The 27,500-nt window shown below is 46.1% G+C and overlaps 4 protein-coding genes across 4 annotated transcripts in view; 3 read left to right on the top strand and 1 right to left on the bottom strand.

Moving 5' to 3' along the window:
• The window catches only part of slc49a3 (solute carrier family 49 member 3), an 11,334-nt gene extending 6,795 nt beyond the window's left edge, over positions 1–4,539 (top strand). The window contains 4 exon segments of the mRNA XM_012814354.3: positions 1,318–1,470; positions 1,567–1,724; positions 2,595–2,701; positions 3,313–4,539. Of these exon segments, the coding sequence (XP_012669808.3) occupies positions 1,318–1,470; positions 1,567–1,724; positions 2,595–2,701; positions 3,313–3,767 (873 nt within the window). The 3' untranslated portion in view covers positions 3,768–4,539.
• Positions 4,540–5,333: 794 nt separating this feature from the next.
• Positions 5,334–17,007, bottom strand: LOC105888632 (nuclear cap-binding protein subunit 1). The gene is made up of 23 exons (XM_031568993.2): positions 16,803–17,007; positions 15,828–15,916; positions 14,844–14,944; positions 13,129–13,285; positions 11,891–11,998; positions 11,654–11,775; positions 11,305–11,374; positions 10,983–11,198; positions 10,710–10,807; positions 9,993–10,056; positions 9,773–9,883; positions 9,544–9,608; positions 9,090–9,152; positions 8,927–9,001; positions 8,558–8,661; positions 8,226–8,348; positions 7,904–8,006; positions 7,292–7,385; positions 7,009–7,112; positions 6,754–6,871; positions 6,419–6,559; positions 6,217–6,330; positions 5,334–5,892 (listed from the first exon to the last, which is right to left on the bottom strand). Exons 1-23 carry the CDS (start codon positions 16,834–16,836, stop codon positions 5,779–5,781), a joined length of 2,388 nt encoding a protein of 795 aa, XP_031424853.1. The 5' UTR covers positions 16,837–17,007; the 3' UTR covers positions 5,334–5,778.
• Positions 17,008–17,028: 21 nt separating this feature from the next.
• LOC105888614 (cytochrome c oxidase assembly protein COX18, mitochondrial) lies at positions 17,029–25,658 on the top strand. The gene is made up of 7 exons (XM_012814352.3): positions 17,029–17,186; positions 17,744–18,124; positions 21,843–21,943; positions 22,127–22,293; positions 22,622–22,734; positions 23,960–24,067; positions 25,022–25,658. Exons 1-7 carry the CDS (start codon positions 17,139–17,141, stop codon positions 25,187–25,189), a joined length of 1,086 nt encoding a protein of 361 aa, XP_012669806.2. The 5' UTR covers positions 17,029–17,138; the 3' UTR covers positions 25,190–25,658.
• A 149-nt stretch (positions 25,659–25,807) lies between these two features.
• Positions 25,808–27,500, top strand: part of igfbp7 (insulin-like growth factor binding protein 7) — a 7,271-nt gene continuing 5,578 nt past the window's right edge. The window contains exon 1 of the mRNA XM_012814351.3: positions 25,808–26,460. Coding sequence (XP_012669805.1) covers positions 26,037–26,460 — 424 coding nt within the window. The 5' untranslated portion in view covers positions 25,808–26,036. The remainder of the gene's footprint in view (positions 26,461–27,500) is intronic.

Here is a 27,500-nt window from a genome sequence, read left to right as displayed (position 1 = left end):
TCATGACTGTACTCCCACCTATCCCAACAACCCCATCATCAAATTTGCTGATGACACCACTGTGATCGGACTCATCTCAGGAGACGACGAATCAGCGTACAGAGATGAAGTACAGAAACTGACAGTGTGGTGCTCAGACAACAATCTGTCACTGAACACCACAAAAACAAAATCATTAATTCTGGACTACAGAAGGCAAAGTGCAAATTCAAGTGCACGTTCAAGTTCCTAGGAGCCCACTTAGATCAGATGACCTCTCATGGTCTGTCAACACCTCAGAGACAGTCAAAAAGGCACAGCAGCGACTACACTTCCTGAGAGTACTCAGGAAAAACAACCTAGAGTGTAAACTGATGGTGGCCTTCTACCGCACCACTATCGAAAGTGTACTGACCTACTGCATCTCGGCGTGGTACTCCGGTTGCACTGTGGCAGACAGGAAGCCCTCCAAAGGGTCATCAACACAGCCCAAAAAATCACTGGCTGCTCACTGCCCTCCCTGGAATTCATTTCCCACTCCTGCTACCTTGGCAGGGGCGATAACATTTTGAAAGACACATCACACCCAGGCCCCCACCTGTTTACTCTCCTGCCCGAGGGGCAGGCGGTACAGGTCTTCTAGTCTAGAGCAAGGACCACGGGTCCTAAATACAGACATGCACTAAACATAGAATTTCATCGTGCAATATTAATACACCAATCACTTTTTTGACTGCAAGTCTCAGTCACCTTACACATGTGTAAAAACAAAACTGTTACTGTATTTATTGTAAATCACCTCAGGGATGTACTGTTGCTGTATTTGTTGTTCCTCAGGGAAGTACTTTAATCTATACCACCGCACTTTGTTGAACTCTTAATATACTGTATATACAGTATACATATATTTGTAAGCTATTTGTACTGTTCTGAGTTATAAAACAGTTTTGTACTATTGTTGTGTTATATATATTTTTGTTTTGTTGTATGTTGTCCCTCGTCGCACCAACAGGAGCAGCCCTTCAAATTTCGTTGTATGCGAATACAATGACATAAAGGCTTTTCTATTTCTATTTCTATTTATAAACATTTAACACGACTGTAGATTTATTTATAAACATTTAACAAGACTGTAGAGTTATTTATAAATTTAAGCTTGAAATTAACTTTAGCAGAAATTGTAGTGCTGGGCTGTTTTAAGTGTGTGTTTGTATGTATGTTAAATTGCTTAAATAAGTTGTACATAAATGTGATTAATGCTGACTTGTAATTTGTAATCAAAAATTGTATGTGTGTGTGTGTGTGTGTATGCATGTGCTTGTGTTTGTGTGTGTGTAGGACTTTGCTGGTCTGTGTGGGGCCCTCTTCATCCTGTGTGGGGTGGTAGGAGCGGCAGGTCTTGGTTTCTATGTTGACCGAACCAGGAAGTTCACAGAGGTCACAAAGGTCAACATGTGCCTGTCCTCCCTAGGCTGCACCGCCTTCGCTGTGGTCAGTATGTGTGTGTGCGCGGTTTTATCAGATTAGGGGTGTTAAGGAGTTGGTGTAGGTGTGTTAATATGTGTGTGTATGTGTGTGTGTGTGTAGTTTTCTCAGCTGCGGGGTCAGAAGGTGTTGGTGGCAGCTGTGTGTTCTCTGTTCGGTCTCTTTGGATTCTCCGCCTACCCGGTTGCCATGGAGCTCTCGGTTGAATGCTCCTATCCTGTGGGCGAAGCCACATCAGCTGGCCTCATCTTCATCGCTGGGTACGTGTGTGAGAGAGAGAGAGAGATTGTGTGTGTGTGTGACAGAGAGAGATTGGGTGTGTGTGTGTGACAGAGAGAGATTGTGTGTGTGTGACAGAGAGAGATTATGTGTGTGTGTATGTGAGAGAGAGAGAGATTGTGTGTGTGTGACAGAGAGAAATTGTGTGTGTGTGTGACAGAGAGAGATTGTATGTGTCTGAGAGAGAGAGGGAGATTGTGTGTGTTAGTGACAGAGAGAGATTGTGTGTGTGTGAGAGAGAGTATGTGGTGATTATTGTTATGATGCAGGTTCTGTTTGTGTGTGTGTGTGTGTGTGCAGGCAGTTGCTGTATGATGTATACTGTATGGTCATACTGCAGGCTCTGATCTGTGTGTGTGTGTGTGTGTGTGTGTGTGTGTGTGTGTGTGTGTGTGTGTGTGTGTGTGTGTGTGTGTGTGTGTGTGTGTGTGTGTGTGTGTGAGAGAGAGAGAGAGAGAGAGTGACAGACAGAGAGAGAGAGAGCTTTGGTGTGTGTGATGTGTTTGTAAGTGGATGTGATAGAGAGGATGTGGTGTATATGGTCATACTTCAAGCTCTGATCTCTCTCTCTGTGTGTGTGTGTGTGTGTGTGTGTGTGTGTGTGTGTGTGTGTGTAGGCATGTGTTGTCGTGTTGTATATGCTCATACTGCAGGCTCTGATTTGTGTGTGTGTGTGTGTGTGTGTGTGTGTGTGTGTGTAGGCATGTATTTTCTGTGTTGTATATGGTCATACTGCAAGCTCTGATCTGTGAGAGTGTGTGTGTGTGTAGGCATGTGTTGTCTGTGTTGTATATGCTCATACTGCAGGCTCTGATTTGTGTTTGTGTGTGTGTGTGTGTGTGTGTGTGTAGGCAAGTGTTGTCTGTGGTGTATATGGTCATACTGCAGGCTCTGACTAAACCACTGGCCGATTCCCCCCGCTCTGTGTGTGCTGAAGGCGGGACCCTCAGCTGGAGAGGTGAGTTACACACACACACACCACACACACAAACACACACACACACCTCAGAGGTCAGATATCCTGCATGTGTTTGTGTGTGTGCTAGGTGGCTGCCTTTGATTGACAGACAAGATCAGTTCTGTTCGGTTCCCGATATGCCCAGCTACTGTAATGAAACAGGTTTATGTGCTGGCCATGAAAGGTCCCAAGTTGCCTGCACATGCACACACACACACACACACACACACACACACACACACACACACACACAAACAAACATTTACACACACTCAAACACTTACACACACAAACACTTACACACAGGCAAGGAACCCTTGAACAGGAAGTGATTGAACATCCCTCTGGAACTTCTATTAGCACTCTCACTTCTGTTTTACTAAACTTTACATGGCACACACAGACACAGACACAGACACAGACACAGACACAGACACAGACACAGACACAGACAGACACAGACACAGACACAGACACAGACACAGACACAAAACCCAGCCTCGTGAATCTGTAAAGACAAATCCCACCCTCACAGCTATTCATTATCAGTCAAAGTGACCTTCTCTGTGTTTTTCTGTGTTTGTGTGTGTGTGTGTGTGTGTGTGTCTCAGTGCCTGTGCTGGTGATGGCTGGGCTGTGGTGTTTGGGGACATGTGTGTTTGTGTGTTTCTTTCACACAGAGTACAAACGACTGCGTGCAGAGGAAGAGGCAGGAGGGAAAACACACACCACACACATATCCACCATTGCACAGACACTCGATACCTCACACACACCCGATACCACAGACATACCGAATCCCTCACACACAGCCAATACCACACACACACTCGATACCAGACATAATCCCTCAGACACACAGGTTAACTCACACACACTTAACCCCTCACACACACTCAACCCCTCACATACAGCCAATACCACACATACAGCCAATACCACACACACACTCGATACCACTGACAGACCTAATCCCTCAGACACACTCCACACAACACACATATCCTCCATGTCACACATGCTTAATATCTCAGGCACACTCGACCCACCCAACACACTGGCCTGAGGAGGCAGCAGTGTCCAGCGTCAGACATGGACACACACATACACACACACACACAGCGTCAGACATGGAGCGTGACGACACACTGGAGTTACTGGAGTCATATTATTAAGTGAAATGACAGAGATTTACGCACAAACAGAAACTTGCCAAAAACCTGGACATGCTGTGTTAACAGATATATGCAGTTATCTCAAGCAACCGGGATAATGTCAGTACACACAAACACACATGCTTGTCCGAAGCCGTGCCAATATCCTTAATACACGCACAGCAGCAGAAATAAGGTCACGTCATGTCTTCTGTCCGAACGTCACACATACTGTTATAGGAGAACCGTGCTACTGACATGACTCCCAGACCAAACCAGTGTGGTACTGTTAAACGGTTTTCTGTTGAACTTTTATACTTACATACCCTTTAACTTTTGCTACATTGTATTTGATTACATTTTTCTGGTGTTTTTTTTTATTTTGTAAGGATCTTGATTTTGATATGAAGGTACTTTCCCACTGACCCAATGAAGTGATTAGCCTGTGATTGGATGTGTTTTTATATATATATTTATATATGTATATTACTGACCTATTAACTAGTTTCATAGTAATATCCGAATGTTGCTGATATATTAACAGGTTTTCGTTACGCAAGACATCAGTGCAATTTTACTTGTTTTTTTTTGTTTCATTTTTTTGTACTGGGTTTGTTCTGATTGGCATTTCTCTAGACGCTTTTAGAGAATGGACAGTTTTGTGAATAAATTCTTTACGACTTGTGTGTGTGTGGTGCTTGGGTGTTTTCTGTGCTCTCTAAGTAAAATCCCCTCATCTCACACTCCCCCTCTTGTCCGTGTCTGTACGACACCAGAGATATCTCTGAGTACGTATTCCACACCAGTCTTTTATTTGCAATATTCGTTAAAATGAATGGATTTATTGGCTCTTAATAAAATGTTTCTGTTGATTTAAAGCTACATCTACAGTTGATTTTAATACATTTCAACCAAATACAGTAGTATAAATTAATTGCTCCTGGACCATTTAATGCGCATCAGAGGATATAGTATGAGAATGTTTCAAGTAACACTATGCAACAATTTGACAGTTTTTGAGGTATGGTTTTATTGGCAACTAGTTTTAGTACCATTCTCAAATTCATTTTGACAGATAAACACCTGTGTCTTTCCCACTACCCATTCAGGATATGCAATGTGTAGTTCTGTGTTTCCTGGCTGGAACCCCTTGCAAAAATGGAAAAGCTTTCACAGCATGACATTGCCAGCTATACAGCCAAAAGACACCAGTTAGTGGGTTGGCAAGCTTCTATCAGTGTCAACTGGGCTGTTGGTGGTGTTTGCAAGGTTTTTGCATGCCTTTTAGGTAGTTAGCGTGCTAGTTTTGAAACAGAACTCCTTATTGCTGCTTTAAGATTGTTAGAATTTCAGTGTTGTGTCCTCTGCCTTTCAGTCGAACGCAGACGCACACACTTGTATGATGATGGGTAGAGGGGTGGGTGTGTGTGTGTGTGAATGTATTTCCAGGAAGACCAAAAGAAAGACGGACACTCAGGTAAAAAGAGGAAGACGTGTATTTCAGCAGGGTCTTGAGGCTCACACAGATTCCACCTGAGTGGACATACACAACCGTTCAACCCCGACCCCACCCTCCTGCTGGAACACAGCTATGGATCACAAAACTACAAGCAACTGAAAAAAAAAAAGAAAGAAAAAAAAAAACATTAAAAACAAGCAAAAAGAAAAATAACACTGGACATTCTCAACCAGTGCAGTTATACTGTAGCTAAAAACACATGCTCACACATACAGCCCAACTCTGACAAGTCCGCCTCTGTCACAGACACACACACTCCCATACTGAGCGGTTACAAACACACAATCATTCTTACAACACACACCACTACAAACTCCTCCTTTCACACACATTTGATCTGACAAAAAGTCACCCCCCCCAAAATACACACTCTGAGCATGTGGTATAGAGTGTGTGTGTGTGTTTCAGAGCTGGAGGGCGCAGAACTGCTGGTAGACAGCCAGGATGTGGGGGTCCAGCTCGGCCGTGAACAGCAGATGCTCCAACGTCCCCACGTACTGCTGGATGGTGCTGTGATGCTACACACACACACACACACACACACAGAGAGAGAAAGAGAGGAAGAGTCTGTGTGAATTTAAGGAGTTTAGGGGTGTCAGAGTGTTGAGGCAAACATGTTCATGTCATTCAAGTGACTGAGGCCATTGGCTCACTTCGGAATCATTACCCATGGCTGTCAGAGGGGCAGCTCTTTACTGTGCTATGGAGTGAGTTTAGGTATGTACGTCTCTGAGTTATCAGCTTTACTGATGTGGCTGGCGTGCGTGTGTGTGTGTGTGTGAGAGATTGATCATCTTTAGTGTGTGTGTGAAGTTAGGAGAGAGGGAGAGGAAGAGGCGTACCATGAGGAAGACCTGCTGCAGTCTCTCAATGCAGATCTTATACCAGCTGGTGTTGAAGTCGATGCCTCCAGTCTCACAGCGGACCAGGTGCTCAGTCAGCATCATTATAAACCTCTGGGGGGTGGAGGAGTGGAAGAGAGTGAGTGCAAATGTTCTAGGAATAAATTCTCTGCGCTGAGCTCCTTGGTGAACTCTGACCAACCTGAAAGATGACGAGGAAGAGGTTCTTCTGTTCGCTCTGCGCCGACTCCACCTTCTCCTGCAGACGCTCGATCTGCTCCTCCAGCTGCATGTCCTCGTCCCCACTCAACTTGTCCATTTCCTCCTCGTCCCCACTGTCCTTCTGAAACACACACACACACACACACACACACACACACACACACACACACACACACACACACACGTTAGGACATCAAGCTGTTCCATTTGCTCTTCCACCATGCTGTCCCTGTGACACACCACACACACACACACACACACACCCCGTTATCCTCATCCATACAGCATCACACACACACATGCACACACGCGTACCTTCTTGTGTTGTTGTTTTTCCAGCTTGTCTTTGGCCTCCTCCAGCTCCTTTTGGACCTTCTGGACATGCTTATTCATCTTCCTCATGGTTGAGTGGAGAATCTCCCACATGTAGAACCTACACACACAAACACACACGTCAGGCCTCTCATTCACCCTCTCATGGTCCAGAGCTCAGAGGCTCCCCCCTCCCCTCCCCGCCACCGTTTACCCCCTCCAGGCTCATGTTGATGACATCATCAGTGCAAGACTCACCGTGTGAAGTCATGGGCCATGTCCTGAGAGAAGACCCAGTTGGCTACGGCAGCACAGTCCACAATCTGAGTGCGCACCATCTTATCCACCAGCACTGCTATCATCTGAGAGAGGAGCAGGGGGAGAGTGAGGGTGTGTGTGGGGGAGGGGGAGTGTGTGTGTGTGTGTGTGTGTGTGTGTGTGTGTGGGGGAGTGTGTGTGTGTGTGTGTGGGGGAGTGTGTGTGTGTGTGTGGGGGAGTGTGTGTGTGTGTGTGTGCGTGCGCATACGTGTGACTGTCTTACCTGTGGGTGGTTCTTCCACACCTGGTAGACCACTTTAAGGACGTGAAGTTTCCCCTCATCACAATCTGATATGGCCTTCAGCACTTCATGGAATCTAAAACACACACACGTAAACATACAGTCCTTAAAATGCACACTAGAAACTTGTGTATGGTGATGCAAGGCCACTGAAGACTACGTTGATAAGCGTGTTGAAGGTGTGTGTGTGTGTGTGTGTGTGTGGTGGCAACCCTCCGCTAGTCATGAGTGCGTGTGTATACATACACTTGGCAAGTGTAAAAATGAGTGTTACGCATGTTTAAGTGGTTTGTGAGTGTGTGTGTGTACAATCACTTGAAGATTGCACAGAATGAGTGTGTTATTCATGTTTAAGGTGTGTGTGTGGTGTGTACTGACTTGGCGAGTGCACTGAATGAGTATGTTATTCATGTTTAAGGGGTGTGTGTGTGTGTGTGTGTGTGTGTGAGTGTGTGTGTGGGGGGGGAGGGGGGTACTGACTTGGCAAGTGCACTGCATGAGTATGTTATTCATGTTTAAGGTGTGTGTGTGTGTGGGGGGGGGGGGGGGGGGGGGGGGGGGGGGGGGGAGGGGGGGGGGGGGGGGGGTACTGACTTGGCGAGTGCACTGAATGAGTGACTGAAGGACTTGGCAGCCAGATGGAGAAGCGTCTGCAGGAACACCTCAATCTTCAGAGGGTTGAAGCTCTCACCCTCATCTACACACACACACACACACACACACAACACACACACACACACACAAGGAAACACATTTTTAAGGGCTACATGGCATGCAGAGCTGTGGATTTCCCACAGTATCATCAAGAAAACAACTGAGCCCTTGAAGCAAGAGCAAAGGCAACACTGCCTATTAATACCAAAACCAGCCATCAAGCTGTGTGTGCGTGTGTGTGTGTGTGTGTGTGTTTGTTTACCATCGTCATCCTCCTGGTTGGGGTTGGGCACATCCTTCAAGACGGTGATGATTTCATCATTTGATGCCCTGTTCTTGATGGCGTTGCCAACGGTGATCGATACAGGGTATCCAGGCAAGGAACCTGTTGGGACGGAGAGGAGAAACATTTCTGTTAGTGGTGTGTGGTGTGTGTGTGTGTGTGTGTACGGGTGAGGAGCGGCTCTCGTGGTAGAGTGCACATGTCGAGAGAGTGAGACTGTATAGACAGACAGACACAGACAGACGACAGACAGACAGACAGACAGACAGTGTATGTGTGTATAGAGGGAGTTTGTGTGGAGTGGGACTCACTGCTGGTGTCTTCTCCATATTTGTACTGGAAAAGTGGATCAGCTGGAATTAGAGCAGAGAAACTGGGAGGGACAATGTCCACTATCCGCTGGTGGTACGACAGCCTACACACACACACCACACACACACACACAATACATTAGATACCAAATTACACAAAGACACTCAGACACAGACAGATATTACCTGACATGCATACATACACCCAACCGCTACACCTTAAAATGTGCATGCAAGTGTATGGAAACTTGAGTGAATGTGTATGTGAGACAGCGTGTGTGAATTTGATGGTACCTATAGGACTCATAATGTAACAGTGTGTGTGTTTGTGTGTGTGTGTGTAGTGTGTGTGTAGGTGATGGTACCTACCTCATGCACTTCTCAAGCACCTCTTTCACAAACTTGGGTTTGGGCTTATCAATATCCACAGTCAAGCAATCCGCCCTGAGAACACACACTGTTTTTAGGATGGGATTGCAGTTTCTACAATGAGAATCTACTGGTCGACACACACACACACACACACACTTACCAGTCATCCCAGCTCCAGCGGAACTGAAAGTTGCTTAGATGATGTGCGAACCAGTTGATTAACCTGTGAGAGGAGGACGACACACACACACCACAAACACAGTCAGGATAGTTCCAACTACAGACAATCCTATTCCTAATATGTGCATCTCCACCACAGACTGTGGTAACCAGCATCTACACCACAATGACAAAACTTCAGACAGACACACACACACACACACACGTGTATATGTGTGTCTGGATGAGAGAAAGACAAGGGGTGTGTGAGGTAGACACACTTACTGGTCGATGTAGTGAGTGAGTGTGTGTGTGTGTGTGTGTGTGTGTGTGTGTGTGTGTGTGTGTGTGTGAATGTGTGAGATGCAGGTGGTGTGTATGGTGTCCAGTCTCATGTAGAGAGTGTGTGTGTGTGTGTGTGTGTGTGTGTGTGTGTGTCTTAGACACACACTTACCGATCGATGCAGGTGGTGTGCATGGTGTCCAGTCTCATGTACAGCATCTCTGTAGCTTGGGCCAGCTACACACTCACTTCAGGAAAACACACTCTTGACTGCTGCGTACGTGTACGTGTGAAAGCGTGCGTGTGTGTGTGGCTGGGAATGTGTGTACACATATGATTCAGTGATCTACGATTCTGTATATCTGAGTGAGCGAGTGAGAGGGAGGGTGTGAGAAGGATACGACTTGAGGCAGTGATCCAGGCTGTAGCTTGCAGAGTTCAATGAGCAGGGACGTGTACATCACCTCTATGTGGGGGGGGAGTGGGAGCTGGAACAATTCTCCAAAGATCACCTAACACACACACAAAACTGATCAGGATTGGGACACCTGCTTAATGTGCTCATACATGAATGGTGATTGGGTTCTGTGTGTGTTTCTATGTGTGTGTGTGTAAACTCACCTCAACTATGTGGTAGTTCAGCGGGATCTTGTTCTTGCCAGGATAGCTGAGTAGCTGGGCAGCACTGCAGAGAGAGCAGAGGTCAAAGTTGAACAGTTACGGGTTCAGGATACAGAATAGCATCACAGGTGAGGGTGAGGATAAGGAGTGAGTGACGAAGGTGATAGAAGCAGCTGGGGCGATGTGGAAATTAGGTAGCACTGCTACGAGTCCTGTTGCAACTCTAACTAGCACTGCTGCTACTGTTACTACTGCTAAAAAAGAAAGATATACAATATACAACGCTAATGGTGCGTTCCAGTTGTACTCGGAAGTCGGATTTTCCCAGTTCCAACAGGAATTCCCCCAAAGTCTGAACTCAGAACGTTGGACAAACCTCACCAACCCTGACTTCAGAATCCAAGGTGGCTGCCCCCACGTCATTCACACAGTACTGTCCAACTTCTATCTGTGGACATACGGCTACAGTGTTTGTGTGTGCAAAATACCACATAATGTGTTGTGATGCGATATCAACTGGTGCTGCTAACTTCTAATAACCATTACTAACAACCACAATTGGTATCTGTTTTCCAACAGTTTTTTTTTTTGTTTGTTACTGGAATGAGTTCTGACTTCTGAGGTAAATGGAACGCACCATAAGAGCAACACTATAAGCACATCACTCTAAAGACTTTTAAAGTGCAAGTGTCAAGGATGAGGAGGATGAAGACTAACCTGGTCTTCCTCTCCCTCCAGTGAGACTTGATGATGCAGTGCAGATTCTCCTCAATCACAAACCGCTCCACCGAATGACTCCCTGGCATCACAGGACCCTATACACACAAACAATTATCATCACGTTCAATGTTATAATGTTTGTTGAAAGTCTCATAAAGGGGTTGTTGGGGAGAGTATTGAGAATTCAGGGTGTGAAACAAAACAAACTTGTGTGTGATCTTAATGGTGTGGACTGAGGGGAGTCATGAGATAGCTGGTGTGTGTGTTCACCTCAGGGGCGTCAGTGTAGTCGAACATGCGAAAGACGACGCGGGGCATTGGGTAGCAGGCGTCAGAGGTGTGTGCGGGCGGGGTGAAGGGGGGCAGGTTGTGCTGTAGCGCCTCACACAGCACACTGTCGAAGGCCACGTACGGACGCATGATGTGACGCTCCTGCCAACGATCCTTCTTCAGCTTCTGAACTTGAGCCCATAAACAGTCAAGATACTGTAGCAGGACAGGGGGGGTGGAGATAAAGGAGAGGTCACATACACCATACACATACAACATTTGAATTCTAACAACCTTAGAAGTAACACACGCACACACACACCTCTTCCTGTGGGTGTGGTTTGTCAGCACTCCACACCTGCAGCATGGGTACATGGGTCTTCTGCCTCCCACTGAAATAGGAAACGCACGTCACAAATACACTCAATACATCACATACCACCCATCACATCATGGGCCAAATCCACTAGTCTCATATGGGCAGGAGAGATACTCAAGGAGATACTCACTTGAGTTAGGCCTCTGTCTGGGTTAGCAATAGACTCACTTGAGGTAGGCCTCTGGGTTAGCAATAGACTATAGACTCACTTGAGGTAGGCCCCTGTCTGGGTTAGAGATAGACTATAGACTCACTTGAGGTAGGCCTCTATCTGGGTTAGAGACAGACTCACTTGAGGTAGGCCTCTATCTGGTTGAGCAGACGGTCCATCTCCACGTCCTTCTTCTCATACAACTCCTTCCCCACCCAAGGTAGAGAAGACAGCACTGCATACACAAACCAGTCACTACGCACCTACAACAAACACACACACGTCAGCAAACACACCCAGGATAGAGAAGAGAGCACTGCATAGCACAGACAAACCAGTTACTACACACACACACACACAGAGAGACACAGATCTTACCTGGGGTATTTCCTCTTCTTGAATGACAGCCACAAAGTTTTCAAACATGGCCACCATGGAGGGAGCAGCAATGACGTGACAATTCACCAGGTCAGATAGGAAACGCACCTGCCACACAAACACACACAGTTACTTGAGGGTCTGGCATATCTCTCTCACTCACACACACACACACACACACACACACAAAGAAAGGACAGTGGACACACACAGACAGGACAGTGGACACACACACACACAGACAGGACAGCGGACACACACACACACACACACACACAGGACATCGGACACACACACACACACAGGACAGCGGACACACACACACACAGACATCAGACACACACAGAAAGGACAGCGGACACACACACACAGACAGGACAGCGGACACACACACACACATCAGACACACACCGACAGGACATCAGACACACAGGACAGCGGACACACACAGAAAGGACAGCGGACACACACACACCCACAGACATCAGACACACACCGACAGGACAGCTGACACACACAGAAAGGACAGCGGACACACACACACACACACACACACACAGGACAGCGGACACACACAGACAGGACAGTGGACACACACAGACAGGACAGCGGACACACACAGACAGGACAGCGGACACACACACACAGACAGGACAGCGGACACACACACACACCGACAGGACAGCGGACACACACAGAAAGGACAGCGGACACACACACACAGACAGGACAGCGGACACACACACACACAGACATCAGACACACACCGACAGGACAGCGGACACACACAGAAAGGACAGCGGACACACAGACAGGACAGCGGACACACACAACACACACACACACACACAGACAGGACAGCGGACACACACACACAGGACAGCGGAAACACACAGAAAGGACAGTGGACACACACAGACAGGACAGCGGACACACACAGACAGGACAGCGGACACACACACACAGACAGGACAGCGGACACACACACACACAGGACAGCGGACACACACACAGGACAGCGGACACACACACACACACACACACACACACACACAGGACAGCGGACACACACACACATCGACAGGACAGCGGACACACACAGAAAGGACAGCGGACACACGGACACACACACACACACACACACACACACACACACACACACACACACACACACACAGACACAGACAGCGGACACACACAGACGGGACAGCGGACACACACAGACAGCAGACACACACCAGGTAGGCGGCCTCATCAAACAGGTTGGCCTTCAGCGTCTCTTTGAGTGTGCGGATCATTGCCTCCACCATCTCTCCTCCGAAGTTGTAGTTCCGTGCATTCAGCAGCCCGACCAGTGTGGTGTACACAGTCAGCTTCTCTGGGAGCAGACGAGCCCTGCGCGCGCACACACACACACAGAGTTTATCACTAATGCATGTCATAAAGTACAGTAAAGTACAGCCGCAGCAACGTGGTGAACTCAGCCAGCAGGTCAGAGATGTCTACACTGATGGAGTACATACCTCCATATGTTATACAGGTCTGACCAATGCCTTTAGAATAGGGGTCTCAAACTCAAATTACCGGGGGCCGATGAGCACAATACTGTAGATACCACTTTTGATTGTGGCAAATTTACCATGTGCGATCAGTGGTACAATGGTTAGTGTTGTTGAATAACAATTAGCTGACCTGAGTTTAAATTCCTGGCCAATACAAGACGCTCTTTGGAAAAAGGTGTTTGTTATAGTTGCATTTTTGGATCACTTTGTCTCATTGATAGCCCATGACTTACATATACAGCAGTAATAGTGGGATAATGTCTTCATTTACAACTACATCTATATTTTTCCTTCATACATGCACATTGCACCACTTTTGTATAGTTGGTAACAAGGCTGCAAACATACAAAACAAAGAAGAAAACTGAATAAAGTTTCAGCAAAAATCTGAATTATTTTATTTTATAAAATAAATGTATTTAAAATAAATATATATCAAGTGTATAATTTCATTTGTCTGTCAAAATACAGCATCTTTACATCTATAGTGATCTAAAATGAATAGCTCAAATACATCCTTAGCTGTGGTATGGCCTTGCATTGTTTTTACACAAAGTAATTCCTCTGTCTCGCGTAAAAAAATTGTGAGCTGAGCATTATCATTTATGTCAGTACTCTTGTCCAGAGCTACAGAATACGCACTGAAACTTTTGCCTTTGACACACAGCTAGATTTATTTTCCGATAATGACCTCCGGACTATACATTATCCTGCTTATTATTCAGTTACTTGTCAAAATGATAGAAGACATTCCTCCAAAATACCTTTTTTTAATGATTTTGTTGCCATTTTGTGACTTCCGCTAAGAAAATAGTTCTTCTCGCAAATGTTGCGTAGCAACCCATTACTTGCTGACCTCAATTACGTTTCCATTATGTTTAATGACCGGACTATTTGCGGAATGATATGAAAGATGTGAATTAGAAGCACAAAATCCGTTATCAATGGTAGCGGTAAACGTTGGGGTGACCCATTCAAATCAATGGAACTCTTTGCAACATTCTCAGGAGCCGGCGGGCCGGATGAAATCACTTGGCAGGCTGGATCTGGCCTGCGGGCGGGGAGTTTGAGACCCCTGCTTTAGAGCTCTAGAACTTCAGATATACATATGTTATGCAGGTCTGACCAATGCCTTTAGAACTTCAGATATACATATGCTATACAGGTGTGACAGGTTCTAAAGCCCTTAGAACCTCAGACACTTGCAGCAATGCAGAGGACATGTTTGATGCGCAGCAGCAGTCTGGGCACTCTGCCACGATTTTGTATTTTTAATAGATCATCCTTCAAAGGTTGCCATGGACTACACTAATCTGACGGTTGGACGGTTGTTATGCAGACAGAGGCAGGTGGACAGGTGTGGGGTTGCCAAGGAGATGGGAGTGTCTTACACAGAACAGAGGATGCGCAGGATCTTGCTCTTATAGTTGGGGAGGTCCGCTTCCAGCACCCCTGCCAGCCCCTCCAGATTACTCTCCAGAGATGAGGTGCTCTACACACACACAAATGCACACACAGACAAATCAGGGAGGATTCAGTGAAATCAGTCAACATCTTAAGCAGGTCTTGCTGTAGCCGATCTGATAAGGAAATATGAAACTCTGACTTAAATTAAGTATGTATACGTGTTAATCATATGCCTTTGTGAGCTGAAACATGACGTTTCTGTCTCTGTTCTTAAGTGCTGATATTTCTAACACAGTGTAAGTGTACCTTCCGTGTGTGTGTGTGTGTGTAAGCAAGGACTGATAAGAAGAACTAGTCCTTATTTTATGCCTTGCTGATGCATTACGTTGCAAATAGCATAGTAAGATGACCTCGGACGTGACAGTGTTTTGGCGTCAGGGACGCTAACTTCATTCTATATAAACCTTGTGTGTTGTGTTTTATTTTGCTTCTCTCTCGTCTGCTGCGATCTGGGAGTGGGCTCGCTCTCAGAGTGGGCCCCTGCCTCTCTCTGGCCCGCCAGGATGTGGGTGAGCCCGACAAGCTTGTTGTTGAATAAATACTTATATGCATCTCCGGAGCCCGAGGTAAACTTGAGTGTGAATTTTCACCTAACCCGATCACTGAGAGGTGTGTAATCTGGCACGTATGTATTATGATGAGGTGTATGAAGTCTGAAGGCTGATTACATGTGTGTATGGCATCAGCTCCAGGGGCGTGGGCCTGTGTGTATGTACATGTGGGTGAATGCAAGGGTGTGTGTGTATCAGAACCAACTTCTGTCCAACTGAGTGTATGCATGAGTGGGGTGATTGTGTTTAGTGTGTGCTTGACTACCTACTCTCCAACTCTGCAGATGAGTGAGAGTGAGTGTGTACCTTCTCTCCACCTCTGCAGATGAGTGTGTGTGTGTGTGTGTGTGTGTGTACCTTCTCTCCAACTCTGCAGATGAGTGACTCCAGACGGTCTTCGATCTCAATGGGCTCTGAGGTACGCCTCCTCTTATGAGGCTGTGCACCTGGAACACACACAAACACAGAACATCATAACCAGTGCAATGATCCAAGGAGCTGTCTGAAGGAGGAGGGGTTGAGGCCACTGCCTGTTACACGCTCAAACAATACCAACCGTACTGTACCAGCCGATGACTGATATGGAGAGATTGCATTAGCATTAAACATGTTTGTCTCGCCATACCATATTCATTTTCTTACATAGATTTCATAGAATCAGCTATATCAACAATGCAATCCGCTTAAGACAGTCAACACCTTGGCCGACGCCTCACTGTATGTAGTATTTGAACTTGACGGCATCTTCTCAAATCACGCCTTGCTTACTGACATGGGATCCAGACAAATATGGTGCAAGTGGGCTCAAGCTCCGAAAAGAGCCATGGGTCGAAGCACTGCAGTCTGCCATCATTATGTAGCTTTAATTAAACAGTTGGCTACTTTTTAGTGAGTTTCACAAACTTTAGCCATTTTTATACAACGTGACGCAAAGATGTAAACTAGCATGTTACCAAACGAACATTAACGCTTGCAGTCAACGTAAAATAATTTAGCCTGCTAACTAGCTAATTAACCAATCACTAACTAGCTAGCTACGGTAGTTAATGACCTGCGCTTTCAACATCCACTCAGTTAGCATTAGCTACTGATTGCGTAGCCAACCGTTTCCATAAGAGTAAACTAATTTCCCAGCAATAACAAACTAGCGTAACTGACCCTACATTTAGATTGTAAATGATGTCTTTCATTAGCTATTTAACCGAGTGGCCCGCTACCTAATCTACCGAACATACAATCTCAGTTTTGCTCATGGAGGAATGGCACGCTAGATAACTGTATAATGCTCAAACGCAGGCTGTTGCTTATTCGCTAACGTTAGCTATCGCTTACCATCATTCTCGTCGCTATGTCGTCTCCTCGACATTTTAATTACTTGGTTTGAATAATTCCAGACTCCTAGAAGTCACTGAGCGTTTCTTGAGTGGCAAATAAATGTATTTATCGAATGCAAACCAATCAAACTAGAGGCTAACGTTTGAATGAACGCAGCAAATACTGTGCAGCTAAAAAATAAAAGCGGTCAGATTCAATTCAAACATGTCCGGAGAAATGTGCGTTTGACCCGGAAGTAAATGTTCACATGTAATACCATAGAAAAATACGGACGCAGGGGAGTGTGCGGTGTGTTTTGGTTGTCATTGAATTAGTGTTTTTTCATTGACGTGTATGATTATTGTGTTCTTTGTATCGAAGTTCTTGGGTTGTATTCACACGGTAAGATGATCGTTTTGTAAGGTTTCGTGTTTTGGTATTAAATTGCTTCAGAACAAGAGTATGGCCAGTTCGGTGTTGCATCCACATATCTGGCTAGCCAACGAAAATATAATTTTTAAGTTTGCGAAATCCAGTTATTTTAGCCTGGATGTTCCTAGTTTCCTCTCAGTTCTTAACCTCCCTTGATCTAATTGAGTGCCTGTTCACCAGTAGGGAGTTCACACAACCTGACTTTATAAACCTCCTAATAACCAAAACATAGAAATAACAAAACAGTAATATCTAGATTTGTTATACTTTTCGGCTACTGTTACGTGAATTCTTGGGCTAATTTAACCAAATTCGCACAAGTGAAAAATTCGAACATGAGGGATAATTTGCTATAATACAAGTTGCCACTGGGTGGCGTAATCGGTCTGTTTGTGGTGGATACATACAGAGGAGTGGCGCCTGTAATTCCAACAGACTCAAGTTCTCAACCCGTGTGTGTGTGTGTTTGAGAGAGAGAAAAAGAGAGTCACATGCATATGTACTTATTTGCTGATGTGTGTGTGCAGATTGTCTCCAGGATGCTGCAGCTCAGTGCTGTGGCGCGCCTGTGTGTGCGGGTGTCAGCATCAGGTGTCTCCTGTGCACCTCTCTCATTGGACAAAACATGGCCACTCTCCCAAACAAGACCACACCCTGCCTTTCTCCACCTCCTGTCTCCTGTGACAACCACTGGCCTGGTGCCCTGCCGAAGTGTAACCACACAAACAGGTGGCTGGTATGAGAGCCTTGCAGACTCAACAGCTGTGCACCTGATGGAACAACTCCTCATATCTACCCAGAATGCAACAGGCCTGCCCTGGTGGGCCAGCATCATCACCACAACGTTTGCATTGAGGACTGCTGTCACATTGCCTCTGGGGGTCTACCAGTCCATCATCATTGGCAAGGTACCCACACACAATACAGTCCTGCTACTCCACACACACATACATACACACACACACACAATACACTCCCACTACTCCACACACACACACACACACACACACACACACACACACACACACACACACACACACACACACACACACACACAATACACTCCTACTGCTGTACATATACACGTAGACTACACTCCCACTACACACACTCACACATATGCAGTGTGTGTGTGTGTGTGTGCAAGATCCAATTTTAAGCATGGTGGTGAACTGGAGGTGTATTTGCCACTCACATTGCGAATGTGCCTAAGAGGCCAGCAGAAGAGCATATTTGGCGAGGTCTCTGGTTAACAGGCAACAGGGCAATGGGTAACTCATTGTCAATGGAAATTCAAAAAAAGTCAAAAGTCAAAGAGTTTATTGTCACATGCACCAAATTGCTGCAGCGCAGCGAAATTCTTATGACTTGGCAGGCAACATCTACACAGTAGACGGCATACAAGATAAAAATAACATATAACATTATAACATATATAACAAGTAACAACAATTTAAAATAAAAGGGCTAGCAGCAGTTTACAGGGTGTGAGGAATATTAAATTAAATAAAAAATATGTGCATATATATGTAGTAAGTGTAGTTGTATGAGTGGGGGAGCAGAAAGTACATGGTGATGGCGACTGTTCAGTGGGTCAATGTTGCTGATTCAGGAGCCTTACGGCCTGGGGGAAGAAGCTGTTTGTGAGTCTGGTAGTCCGTGCTCGCATGCTCCGGTAACGTCTACCAGACGGCAGCAGTGTGAGTATTCCATAGCCTGGGTGGCTGTGGTCCTTTACGATGTTCCGTGCTTTTCTCAGGCATCTTGTGTTGTAGATGCCTTGCACGGAACGGAGATGGCCGCCAATGATACGCTCCGTTTTCTTCACCACCTTCTGCAGGGCCTTGCGATCAGCAGCGGAGCAGCTACCATACCAGGCAGTGATGCAGCCTGAGAGGATGCTCTCAATGGTGCATCTATAAAAGTTTTTGAGGGTTTTTGCAGACATGCCAAACTTCTTGAGTCTCCTCAGGAAGTATAGCCGCTTTTAGGCAGTTTTGACCGCCGAGTCCGCTTGCATGGACCAGGTGCGGTCATCCTTGATGTACACACAGAGGAATTTGAAGTTGGAGACTCTCTCCACTGCAGCTCCCTCGATGTGTATGGTGTCATGACCCCCACTCTGCAGTTTCCTGAAATCCACGATCATCTCCTTGGTTTTGCAGAGGTTGAGAGACAGGTTCTTGTCTTGGCACCATGCTCCCAAGCCCCTTACCTCATCTCTATAGGCGGTCTCATCGTTGTTAGAGATGAGGCCCAGGATGGTAGTGTCGTCTGCAAACTTCAGGATGATGTTGGAACTGTGTGTTGGGACTGAGTACGCAGCCCTGGGGGGCCCCGGTACTCAAGGTCAGTGAATATATAGGAATATATAGGGTTAGATGCTATTTAGAAATGATAAGAGGAGTAACTTGAAAAGTTTCATAAGGAGCAACACAGAGGCTATTGACGTTGAAATCTAAAGGCCTTTCCTAAGCTGATCAGTTTTGCACTGTTTAATAATAATATGGATGCCGTCTAAATCTAAGTTTAAAAGATCACCAACTGGGGGAGAATTAAGGGGTTAAATCTGGAGTTAGTAGCTGTGGTGAACTCACCGCATCTTAAAAGCCCAATGTATGCAAATGTAAACATGGCGAGGAGTGTATGGTCTGAATTGGGTGAGGAAAGCCCATCTGTTATGGCATGTGCCATAGAGTTTATGGATAGTTATTGGAAGGTGACGGGTCAGGTGTGGCTGGTACAGCTTCATGGTACCTTTGATCATATGCTGGATAAGACTGTGCTGTCTGAGCTTTACGGTAGCCTATTTGCAGAAGAAATATGTACCTACCAGATAAACTTTCATGTTGGAGACATAACCCATCACTATAACCATAACAATAACCATAACACACTCACATTTTGGTGAAGCATTTCTGTGTGTGTATGTGTGTGTGTGAGTGCTGCAGATATGACCGCAGACAGGTCAGTAACCCTCCTCAAGCATACCAGAGATGCCTTGCCCAGACAGACACACACACACACACAAACACACACACACACTCAGAGATACAAAAACAGTGTGGTTCCCATCCCAGGAACACACTGGACATTTCTTAATTACACTCTCCCCCCACACACGACTCATGTAGGAAATGTTTTAAAGATCTTTTTCACAGACTCCCCCCCCCCACCACCACACACACACACACACACACACACACACACACACACACACACACACACACACACACAGACTCATACACAGCCGTGGGCGGTTTGCTTCTGCCAGTCAGGAAATCAAACATAACATTTTTTCAAGGGCTATGGGAACATTTGGTTCACACACACACACACACACACACACACACACACACACACACACACACACACACACAATACACTCCCCCTACTCCACACGCACACACACACACACAATACACTCCCACTACTCTACACACAACGAAACACACACACACACACACACGCACGCACACACATTCCACCAGTGCAGCTGTGCATCGTTTTTCTTAACTCTCAAGACATAAAATGAGTCCTCAAGCAACAGCACACACACATCCAATTGACAAGTCTATTCCTCAGGCATGGGGACATTCCCAAAAGTGTGGTCCAAGTGGTTGTGAGTGACAGCGAGAGTGTGTGAGGGTTTTGGGGTATCTTTGACAGATCCATAGATCCATTTGCTTGTTCGCTGGTGACTAATTCATATTTGTTCATTGATGGCTTATTGATTGATTGATTGATTGATTATTGATTGATGATTAATGATTAATGATGAACGACAAAGGTCTGGATGTGGTTACTGCTAGCTTTACTCAAATAATCTGAAACATATTGTTGTGTGTGTGTGTGTGTGTGTGTGTGTGTGTGTGTGTGTGTGTGTGTGTGTGTGTGTGTGTGTGTGTCTGAGTTTGAGTGAGGGGCCTGGGAACTGTGTTCTGGTAGCTTTTGACCACATTTAGATCCTTCTTCCCTTACAGTAATTGGCTGGGTTATGTTTGTATTTCCATGCGACATATCACACACACATTGATGTTTATCTTACCAAAGTTCTTGGCTTGTGTGTGTGTGTGTGTGTGTGTGTGTGTGTGTGTGTCCTTCCTAGGATGAGATTTAGGGGCTCTTTAAATGGGGACATGTGGATAAGTGAATTCCTATGGGAGAACTGATATAAATACACCCAAAAGAACCCTCAGATCAGTGCATCTCTGAAGGGTGTGTGTGTGTGAGAAAGAGAGAAAGAAGGAGCATGTGTATGTATTTATATCCATCTCTGGGTGTAAGGGTGTGTGTGTGCGCGTGCATGCGTATAGTACATGGTGAACATTTTGGTGATTGTAAATATAATGAGTGTGGTTATAGCATGAGAATGGATCGCATACAAATTAATTTGTCACATTTTGTAGCTGCAGCCTTTGAGCTAACCGTGTGTGTGTAACAGGTTGAAGGCTTGTAGCCTGAGAGCTAACCGTGTGTGTGTGTGTGTGTAACAGGTTGAAGGCTTGTAGCCTGAGAGCTAACCGTGTGTGTGTGTGTGTGTGTGTGTGTGTGTGTAACAGGTTGAAGCAGTGCCGCCTGAGAGCTAACCGTGTGTGTGTTTGTGTGTGTGTGTGTGTGTAACAGGTTGAAGCTTTGCAGCCTGAAATAGCTGAGCTCGCCAAGCGTCTCCATTATGAGGTGTCAGTCAAAGCCAAAGACAGAGGATGGACTGAGAAGACTTGCAGGTAAAACGCACACGCACACACACACACACACACACACACACACACACACACACACACACACTAACATACACGCACACCTACACATATACGCACACTATATCTATTAAGACTAAAGAGGTGTGTGTGTTTATGTGTATGTGTGTGTGTGTGTGTGTGTGTGTGTGTGTGTGTGTGTGTGTGTAGGTACCAGTTTAAGAGGAATCTAAAGCGTATCGTGTCAGAGCTGTATGTGAGGGATAACTGCCACCCGTTTAAGGCCAGTGTCCTGGTGTGGGTGCAGCTGCCCATGTGGGTGTGTGTGTCCCTCGCACTACGCAACATCAGCCTTGGAGCTACACACTCACCCTCAGGTACACACACACACACACACACACACACACACACACACACACACACACACACAGGAACACAATTATCCCTGCCCATGTGAGTTTGTATGTCCCTCAGCCTTGAAGCTCTTCAGCTCTTGCCAAAGGCAAGCTGCCTGTCTGCTGGTACTCTTCCGGTACTACCACCATATTCATACATGACTTTTCAGTATTTCTTTTTAAGAATTGTATATATATTGTATTGTATATAATTGTAGATATATTCGTATCTGTCTATCTATCTATCCATCCATCCATCCATCCATCCATCCATCTATCTATCTATCTATCTATCTATCTATCTATGTAGTGATTGAGGACTTAGCTGTAGGGGGCGCTCTCTGGTTCTCTGACCTCACTCTGCCTGACTCTACCTGGATCTTACCAGTCAGCCTGGGCCTCACCAACCTCCTCATCACAGAGGTAACACACACACACACACACACACACACACACACACACACACACACACACACACACACACACACACATATACCAACCTCCTCATCACAGTGGTAACCCACAGACACATACCAACCTCTTCATCACAGTGGTAACACACAGACAAACACCAACCTCCTCATCACATAGGTAACACACACACACACACCAACCTCCTCATCACAGAGGTAACACACACACACACCTCTACTTGCTCACCACAGAGGTAAAACACACACACTCAAATTACTTTAATTAATCTATAAACTGTATCTGTGTTTGTGGTAAAAATGTTATCTAATGTGTGTGAGTGTGGTTTACCTCTATGATGAGGAGGTTGCTGACTGGTGTGTGTGTGTGTGTGGGTGCGTGTGCGTGTGTGTTGGTGCTTGCTGGCTGTGGAATCTGCTGTGGTTCCTGTGGAAATAAAGGTTCCACCCATTAGCCTCTCACTCAGTCACACACACAAACACACACACACACACACACACACACACACACACATACACACACGCACACACACACACACACACACAGAGAGAGAGAGACCTTTGATCCACCCAGAGAGAGAGAGAGAGAGAGAGAGAGAGAGAGAGAGAGAGAGAGCTAAGGATTAGTGCATAATAACACTACAAAAACACTATTAGACACACACTCTCACACACTCACTTCAGATAGACAGGCATTCCACACACACACATACACAGTCGCTGGTGTGTTGTTCATGCCTGGCTCTGTAACCTCAGATCCTCTTTCCCTTGCTTTACAGGAACAAGATATCCTCCTCTTTTCTTCTCTGCTCCTTCTCTCTCTGTCTATCCCCTTTCCTTTCTCCCCCCTCATCTTTCTCTCTCTCTCTCTCTCCTTCCTCTCATCTCTCTCTTTCTCCTCATTCTCTTTCTCTTCCCTCCCCCTCTCTCTCTTCCACTTTCTCTCTCCCTCTCTCTCTTTATTATTCACTTTATTGGCATGACTAATAAGGCATTTGTATTGCCTAAGCAGTCATACAAAGGATAGGGAATACAAGGAATACAAGACTTAAACATACAGAAAGTAAACGTAGATAGATAAACAATACAACATTATAAAAATAATAAATAAATATATATATACAGTGTGTCTATATAGGCCTACTTGTATATATACATACGTACACTCACTCTCTCTCTCCCCCTGTTTCTCTCTGTCTCTCTCTTGCTCTCCACAGATCTTTGCTCTCAGGAGGCTTGACGCCTCAAAGGTCCAAAAGTACGCCACCAATTTCATCAGAGGAATCTCCGTACTGATGATCCCCATAGCAGCTACTGTACCGTCAGTGAGTACATACATACGCACACACGCACACAAACACACGCAAACACAAACACACGCAAACACACACACCCACACGCACATTTTCATCCTTAATGTTTTTACCCATGAGTGTGTTTTTTGTGAGACCCTCTCTGATGACACATGCAACTGTGTGACTGCACACATGAGTGTGTTTGTGTGTGTGTGTGTGTGTAATCTGGTTGCAATGGAGTAATATAGGATGTTTTTGTCTGATTGGCACCTCTCACACACAGATACACATGCACACGTGCACACACACACATACACATGCGCATGCATGCACGCACACACACACACACACACACTCATGCAGACACAATCTTGCCTTGGCCCATATATGGTTACTGTTCATCATCTATTTTTTATCTCAACCCATACACACATACACACGCAAACACTCACACACGTGTGTATTTCTGTGTGTGTGATAACTCCGACATGCGCGAGAGGTTGCCGGTGTTTTGTCTACCCTCAGACTCTCAGACTTTACATAACAAGTCCCAGAGTCAACAAGCCGGCATCACACTGTCTGTCTCTCTCTCTCTCACACACACACACACACACACACACACACACACACACACACACACACACACACACACACACACACACACACACACACACACACACGCATGAATAGATCTTTGGTTTACATCTATTTGAGACCTCCAGACAAGTAACAGAGCCTGTTTCAAATCAGTAATGTATGGCCTGCTGGTGCTCACATGCCCCTGTGTGTGTGTGTGTGTGTGTGTGTGTGTGAGGAAGGCTTTATTAGCTTGACCATAACTTTGAACAGTGTTGCAAAAGAGTGTGACATGGAGAGAAGCATGTGTACAAAATGTCTGTGGGTGAAAAAAGAGGTATTAACTCTCCCCCTCCCCCTCTCTATCTCTTTCTCTCTCTTTCTCCCTCCCTCCCTCTCTCTCTTCAGTCCATGGCGATGTACTGGTTGAGCTCTAGTCTGGTGGGTTTAGGCCATAACCTTCTGCTGCGTTCGCCCCGTTTCCGACGACTCTGTTGTATCCCGGCAACTCGTGGTGACTCGGATACGCCTTACAGGGACCTGGCTGCTGCCGCCGTTAGTAAATATCTGAAGTAGGGCAGCTCCCCAGCAGCACAACAGACCTTTACAGATCTCCAGGACCGCTGCAGACCATTACAGACGGTCTGGTCTCAACTAGAACAGGACTGAAGGAAGAAGTAGGACAGTCTGGAGTCCACACGTGCACAAAGCACACACACACACACACACACACACACACACTCACACACACACACACACACACACACACACACACACACACACACACACACACTCAGGGTGCTTGGCCTCATGCTTGTGCTTGAACTCATCTCCTCACCTCCTCACCTAAATATGGGGTTTATTTGTATAGTGATCTAAAGAGTTGTCTTGACTATGTGGTTTTGAGAATGTATATATATATTTAATGTTTTCCTGTGTCTGTTGAAGAATGCTGACGGTTTTGCTTTCTATAAGTGTACAGTGTGTTGTATTCAGTCAACCTCAGAAGGTTCAAATAAAGTGCAGAAGCCATCTGTGGCGATGAGAACGGAGTGTGTTCTAACCTTCATGAACACACACACATGATGTAGTCTGGCGCACCTTTTGTCATTGTAGTAATGCTGTGGTTTGTGGTGAAATCTGATACTCTGGTCACTCCTGGTCGCTGTCTGTTCGATAAGATGTAACAGTCTGGTTCTTTACATGACGCCTTGGAGTTGAAATTGAAGTTGCGACTCAGTGAGGAACTAAAGCGGCTTCAGGCAGTAGTGAAAGTTCGTGCTGTTTTTCAGCCTCAACTTTTCCAGGGCGGGGTCACGCGCAATCGGACTGTGGAGACACAGAGTGTCAGTCGCAAAGTGAGCTCGAGCTTTTAACGTTGTAACAGTAACGCTGTAAGGAGACGAACATAAATACACCAAATATGTTCACGTTTTCTGCTCTCGTTGTTGTGCTGTCGGTTTTAACCGCATCCTCGGAACGCGTCACCCGCAGCTGTGGTACATGCGACCCGGAGAAGTGCGCGCCAATGCCTGCGGATGGCTGTTCTGCTGGTACCGTGCTAGACTCGTGCGGCTGCTGCTCTGTGTGCGCTGCGGGCCCGGGAGATGTGTGCGGCGGCCGTGGTTCATCCCTGAAGCGCTGCGCGCCTGGACTAGAGTGCGTCAAGGGTGACACCGACAAGAAGAGTAAACTGGGCACTTGCGTGTGCAAAAGCAACTACCCGGTATGTGGCACCGACAGCGTGAACTACGCAACCGGCTGCGACCTCCGCGCCGCGAGCCAGAAGGCAGTGAAGGACGGGAAGCCCGAGATCACCGTCCAGAACAAGGGCAAGTGCGCGCAGGGTAAGTACGAGCGAGCTCCGTTACACCCGAAACCTGCGCACTCCGACGTTAGTTAATTAGTTCAGTGCATTGGACATTATACTGGCGTGTTGTACGGAATTGGAGCAGCGGTCGCTTTTATGGCGATAGATGAGTATGATCATGTGTGATGTATTTTATTATCCGTATGGCTACCAAGAGTAATTAAGGATGTGAGTGTGGCTACTGCACGCAACTCTGTGCTAACTTAAACACACACACAACACACAAGGACTGGGTTTTAAAAGGATACTGGGCACTGAACAATGCATTTTAACATGTGTGTATGTGTGAGCACTTGCTGGGGCTCTGTGTGTGTGTGTGTGTGTGAGAGAGAGAGAGCGTGTGTGTGTGTGTGTGTGTGTGTGTGTAAGAGAGAGAGAGAGTGACTGTGTGTGAGTGTGTGTGTGTCTAGGTGAGAGTGAGTGTGTGTGTGTGTGCGTGCATGTGTGTGTGTGTGTGTGTTTGCATGCCAGTGTGTGTGGCAGAAAGCTGTAGCCTCAGGGTTTATATACTGTAAGCTGGAGAATGGGCCCAAGGGTGGAACTTGATTAGAGCTGACAGCTAAGATTTGCATCCAGTACAACATGACAGAGTGATGAGGTAAAATGTGTGTGTACACACTTTACACACACAGACACACACACACACCAGTGAGCTGGGGGTATTGTTGTTGGGGGGCACTTCTGCGTGCCCTGATCGGACATGTCTGGCATTCCGACTGAGACGGGGATTTGTGTGTGTGAAAGAGGATAGATCCAGATCAAACATGCTCTCCCTCACACACTCACTCACACACACACACATACACACACACTCACACACTGTGGTGTTGGTTTAAGCCAGAGCTGGTGTGTTCTGAGTGCCGGGAGGTAGATTAACAAAGTCGGGACAGTTTGTGCACATCACACACACACACACACACACACTCTTTTTGCGTAGATATCTCCTCTCTCTTACACACTTTTGACACATTTACCAAGCATACACTTTGCGAAAAAAAAACCTATGCATTCTGTCAG

This window comes from Clupea harengus, chromosome 6, assembly GCF_900700415.2.
Source record: "Clupea harengus chromosome 6, Ch_v2.0.2, whole genome shotgun sequence".
NCBI classification, from domain to species: domain Eukaryota; kingdom Metazoa; phylum Chordata; class Actinopteri; order Clupeiformes; family Clupeidae; genus Clupea; species Clupea harengus.
This window is presented reverse-complemented; position numbering and strand designations above follow the sequence as displayed.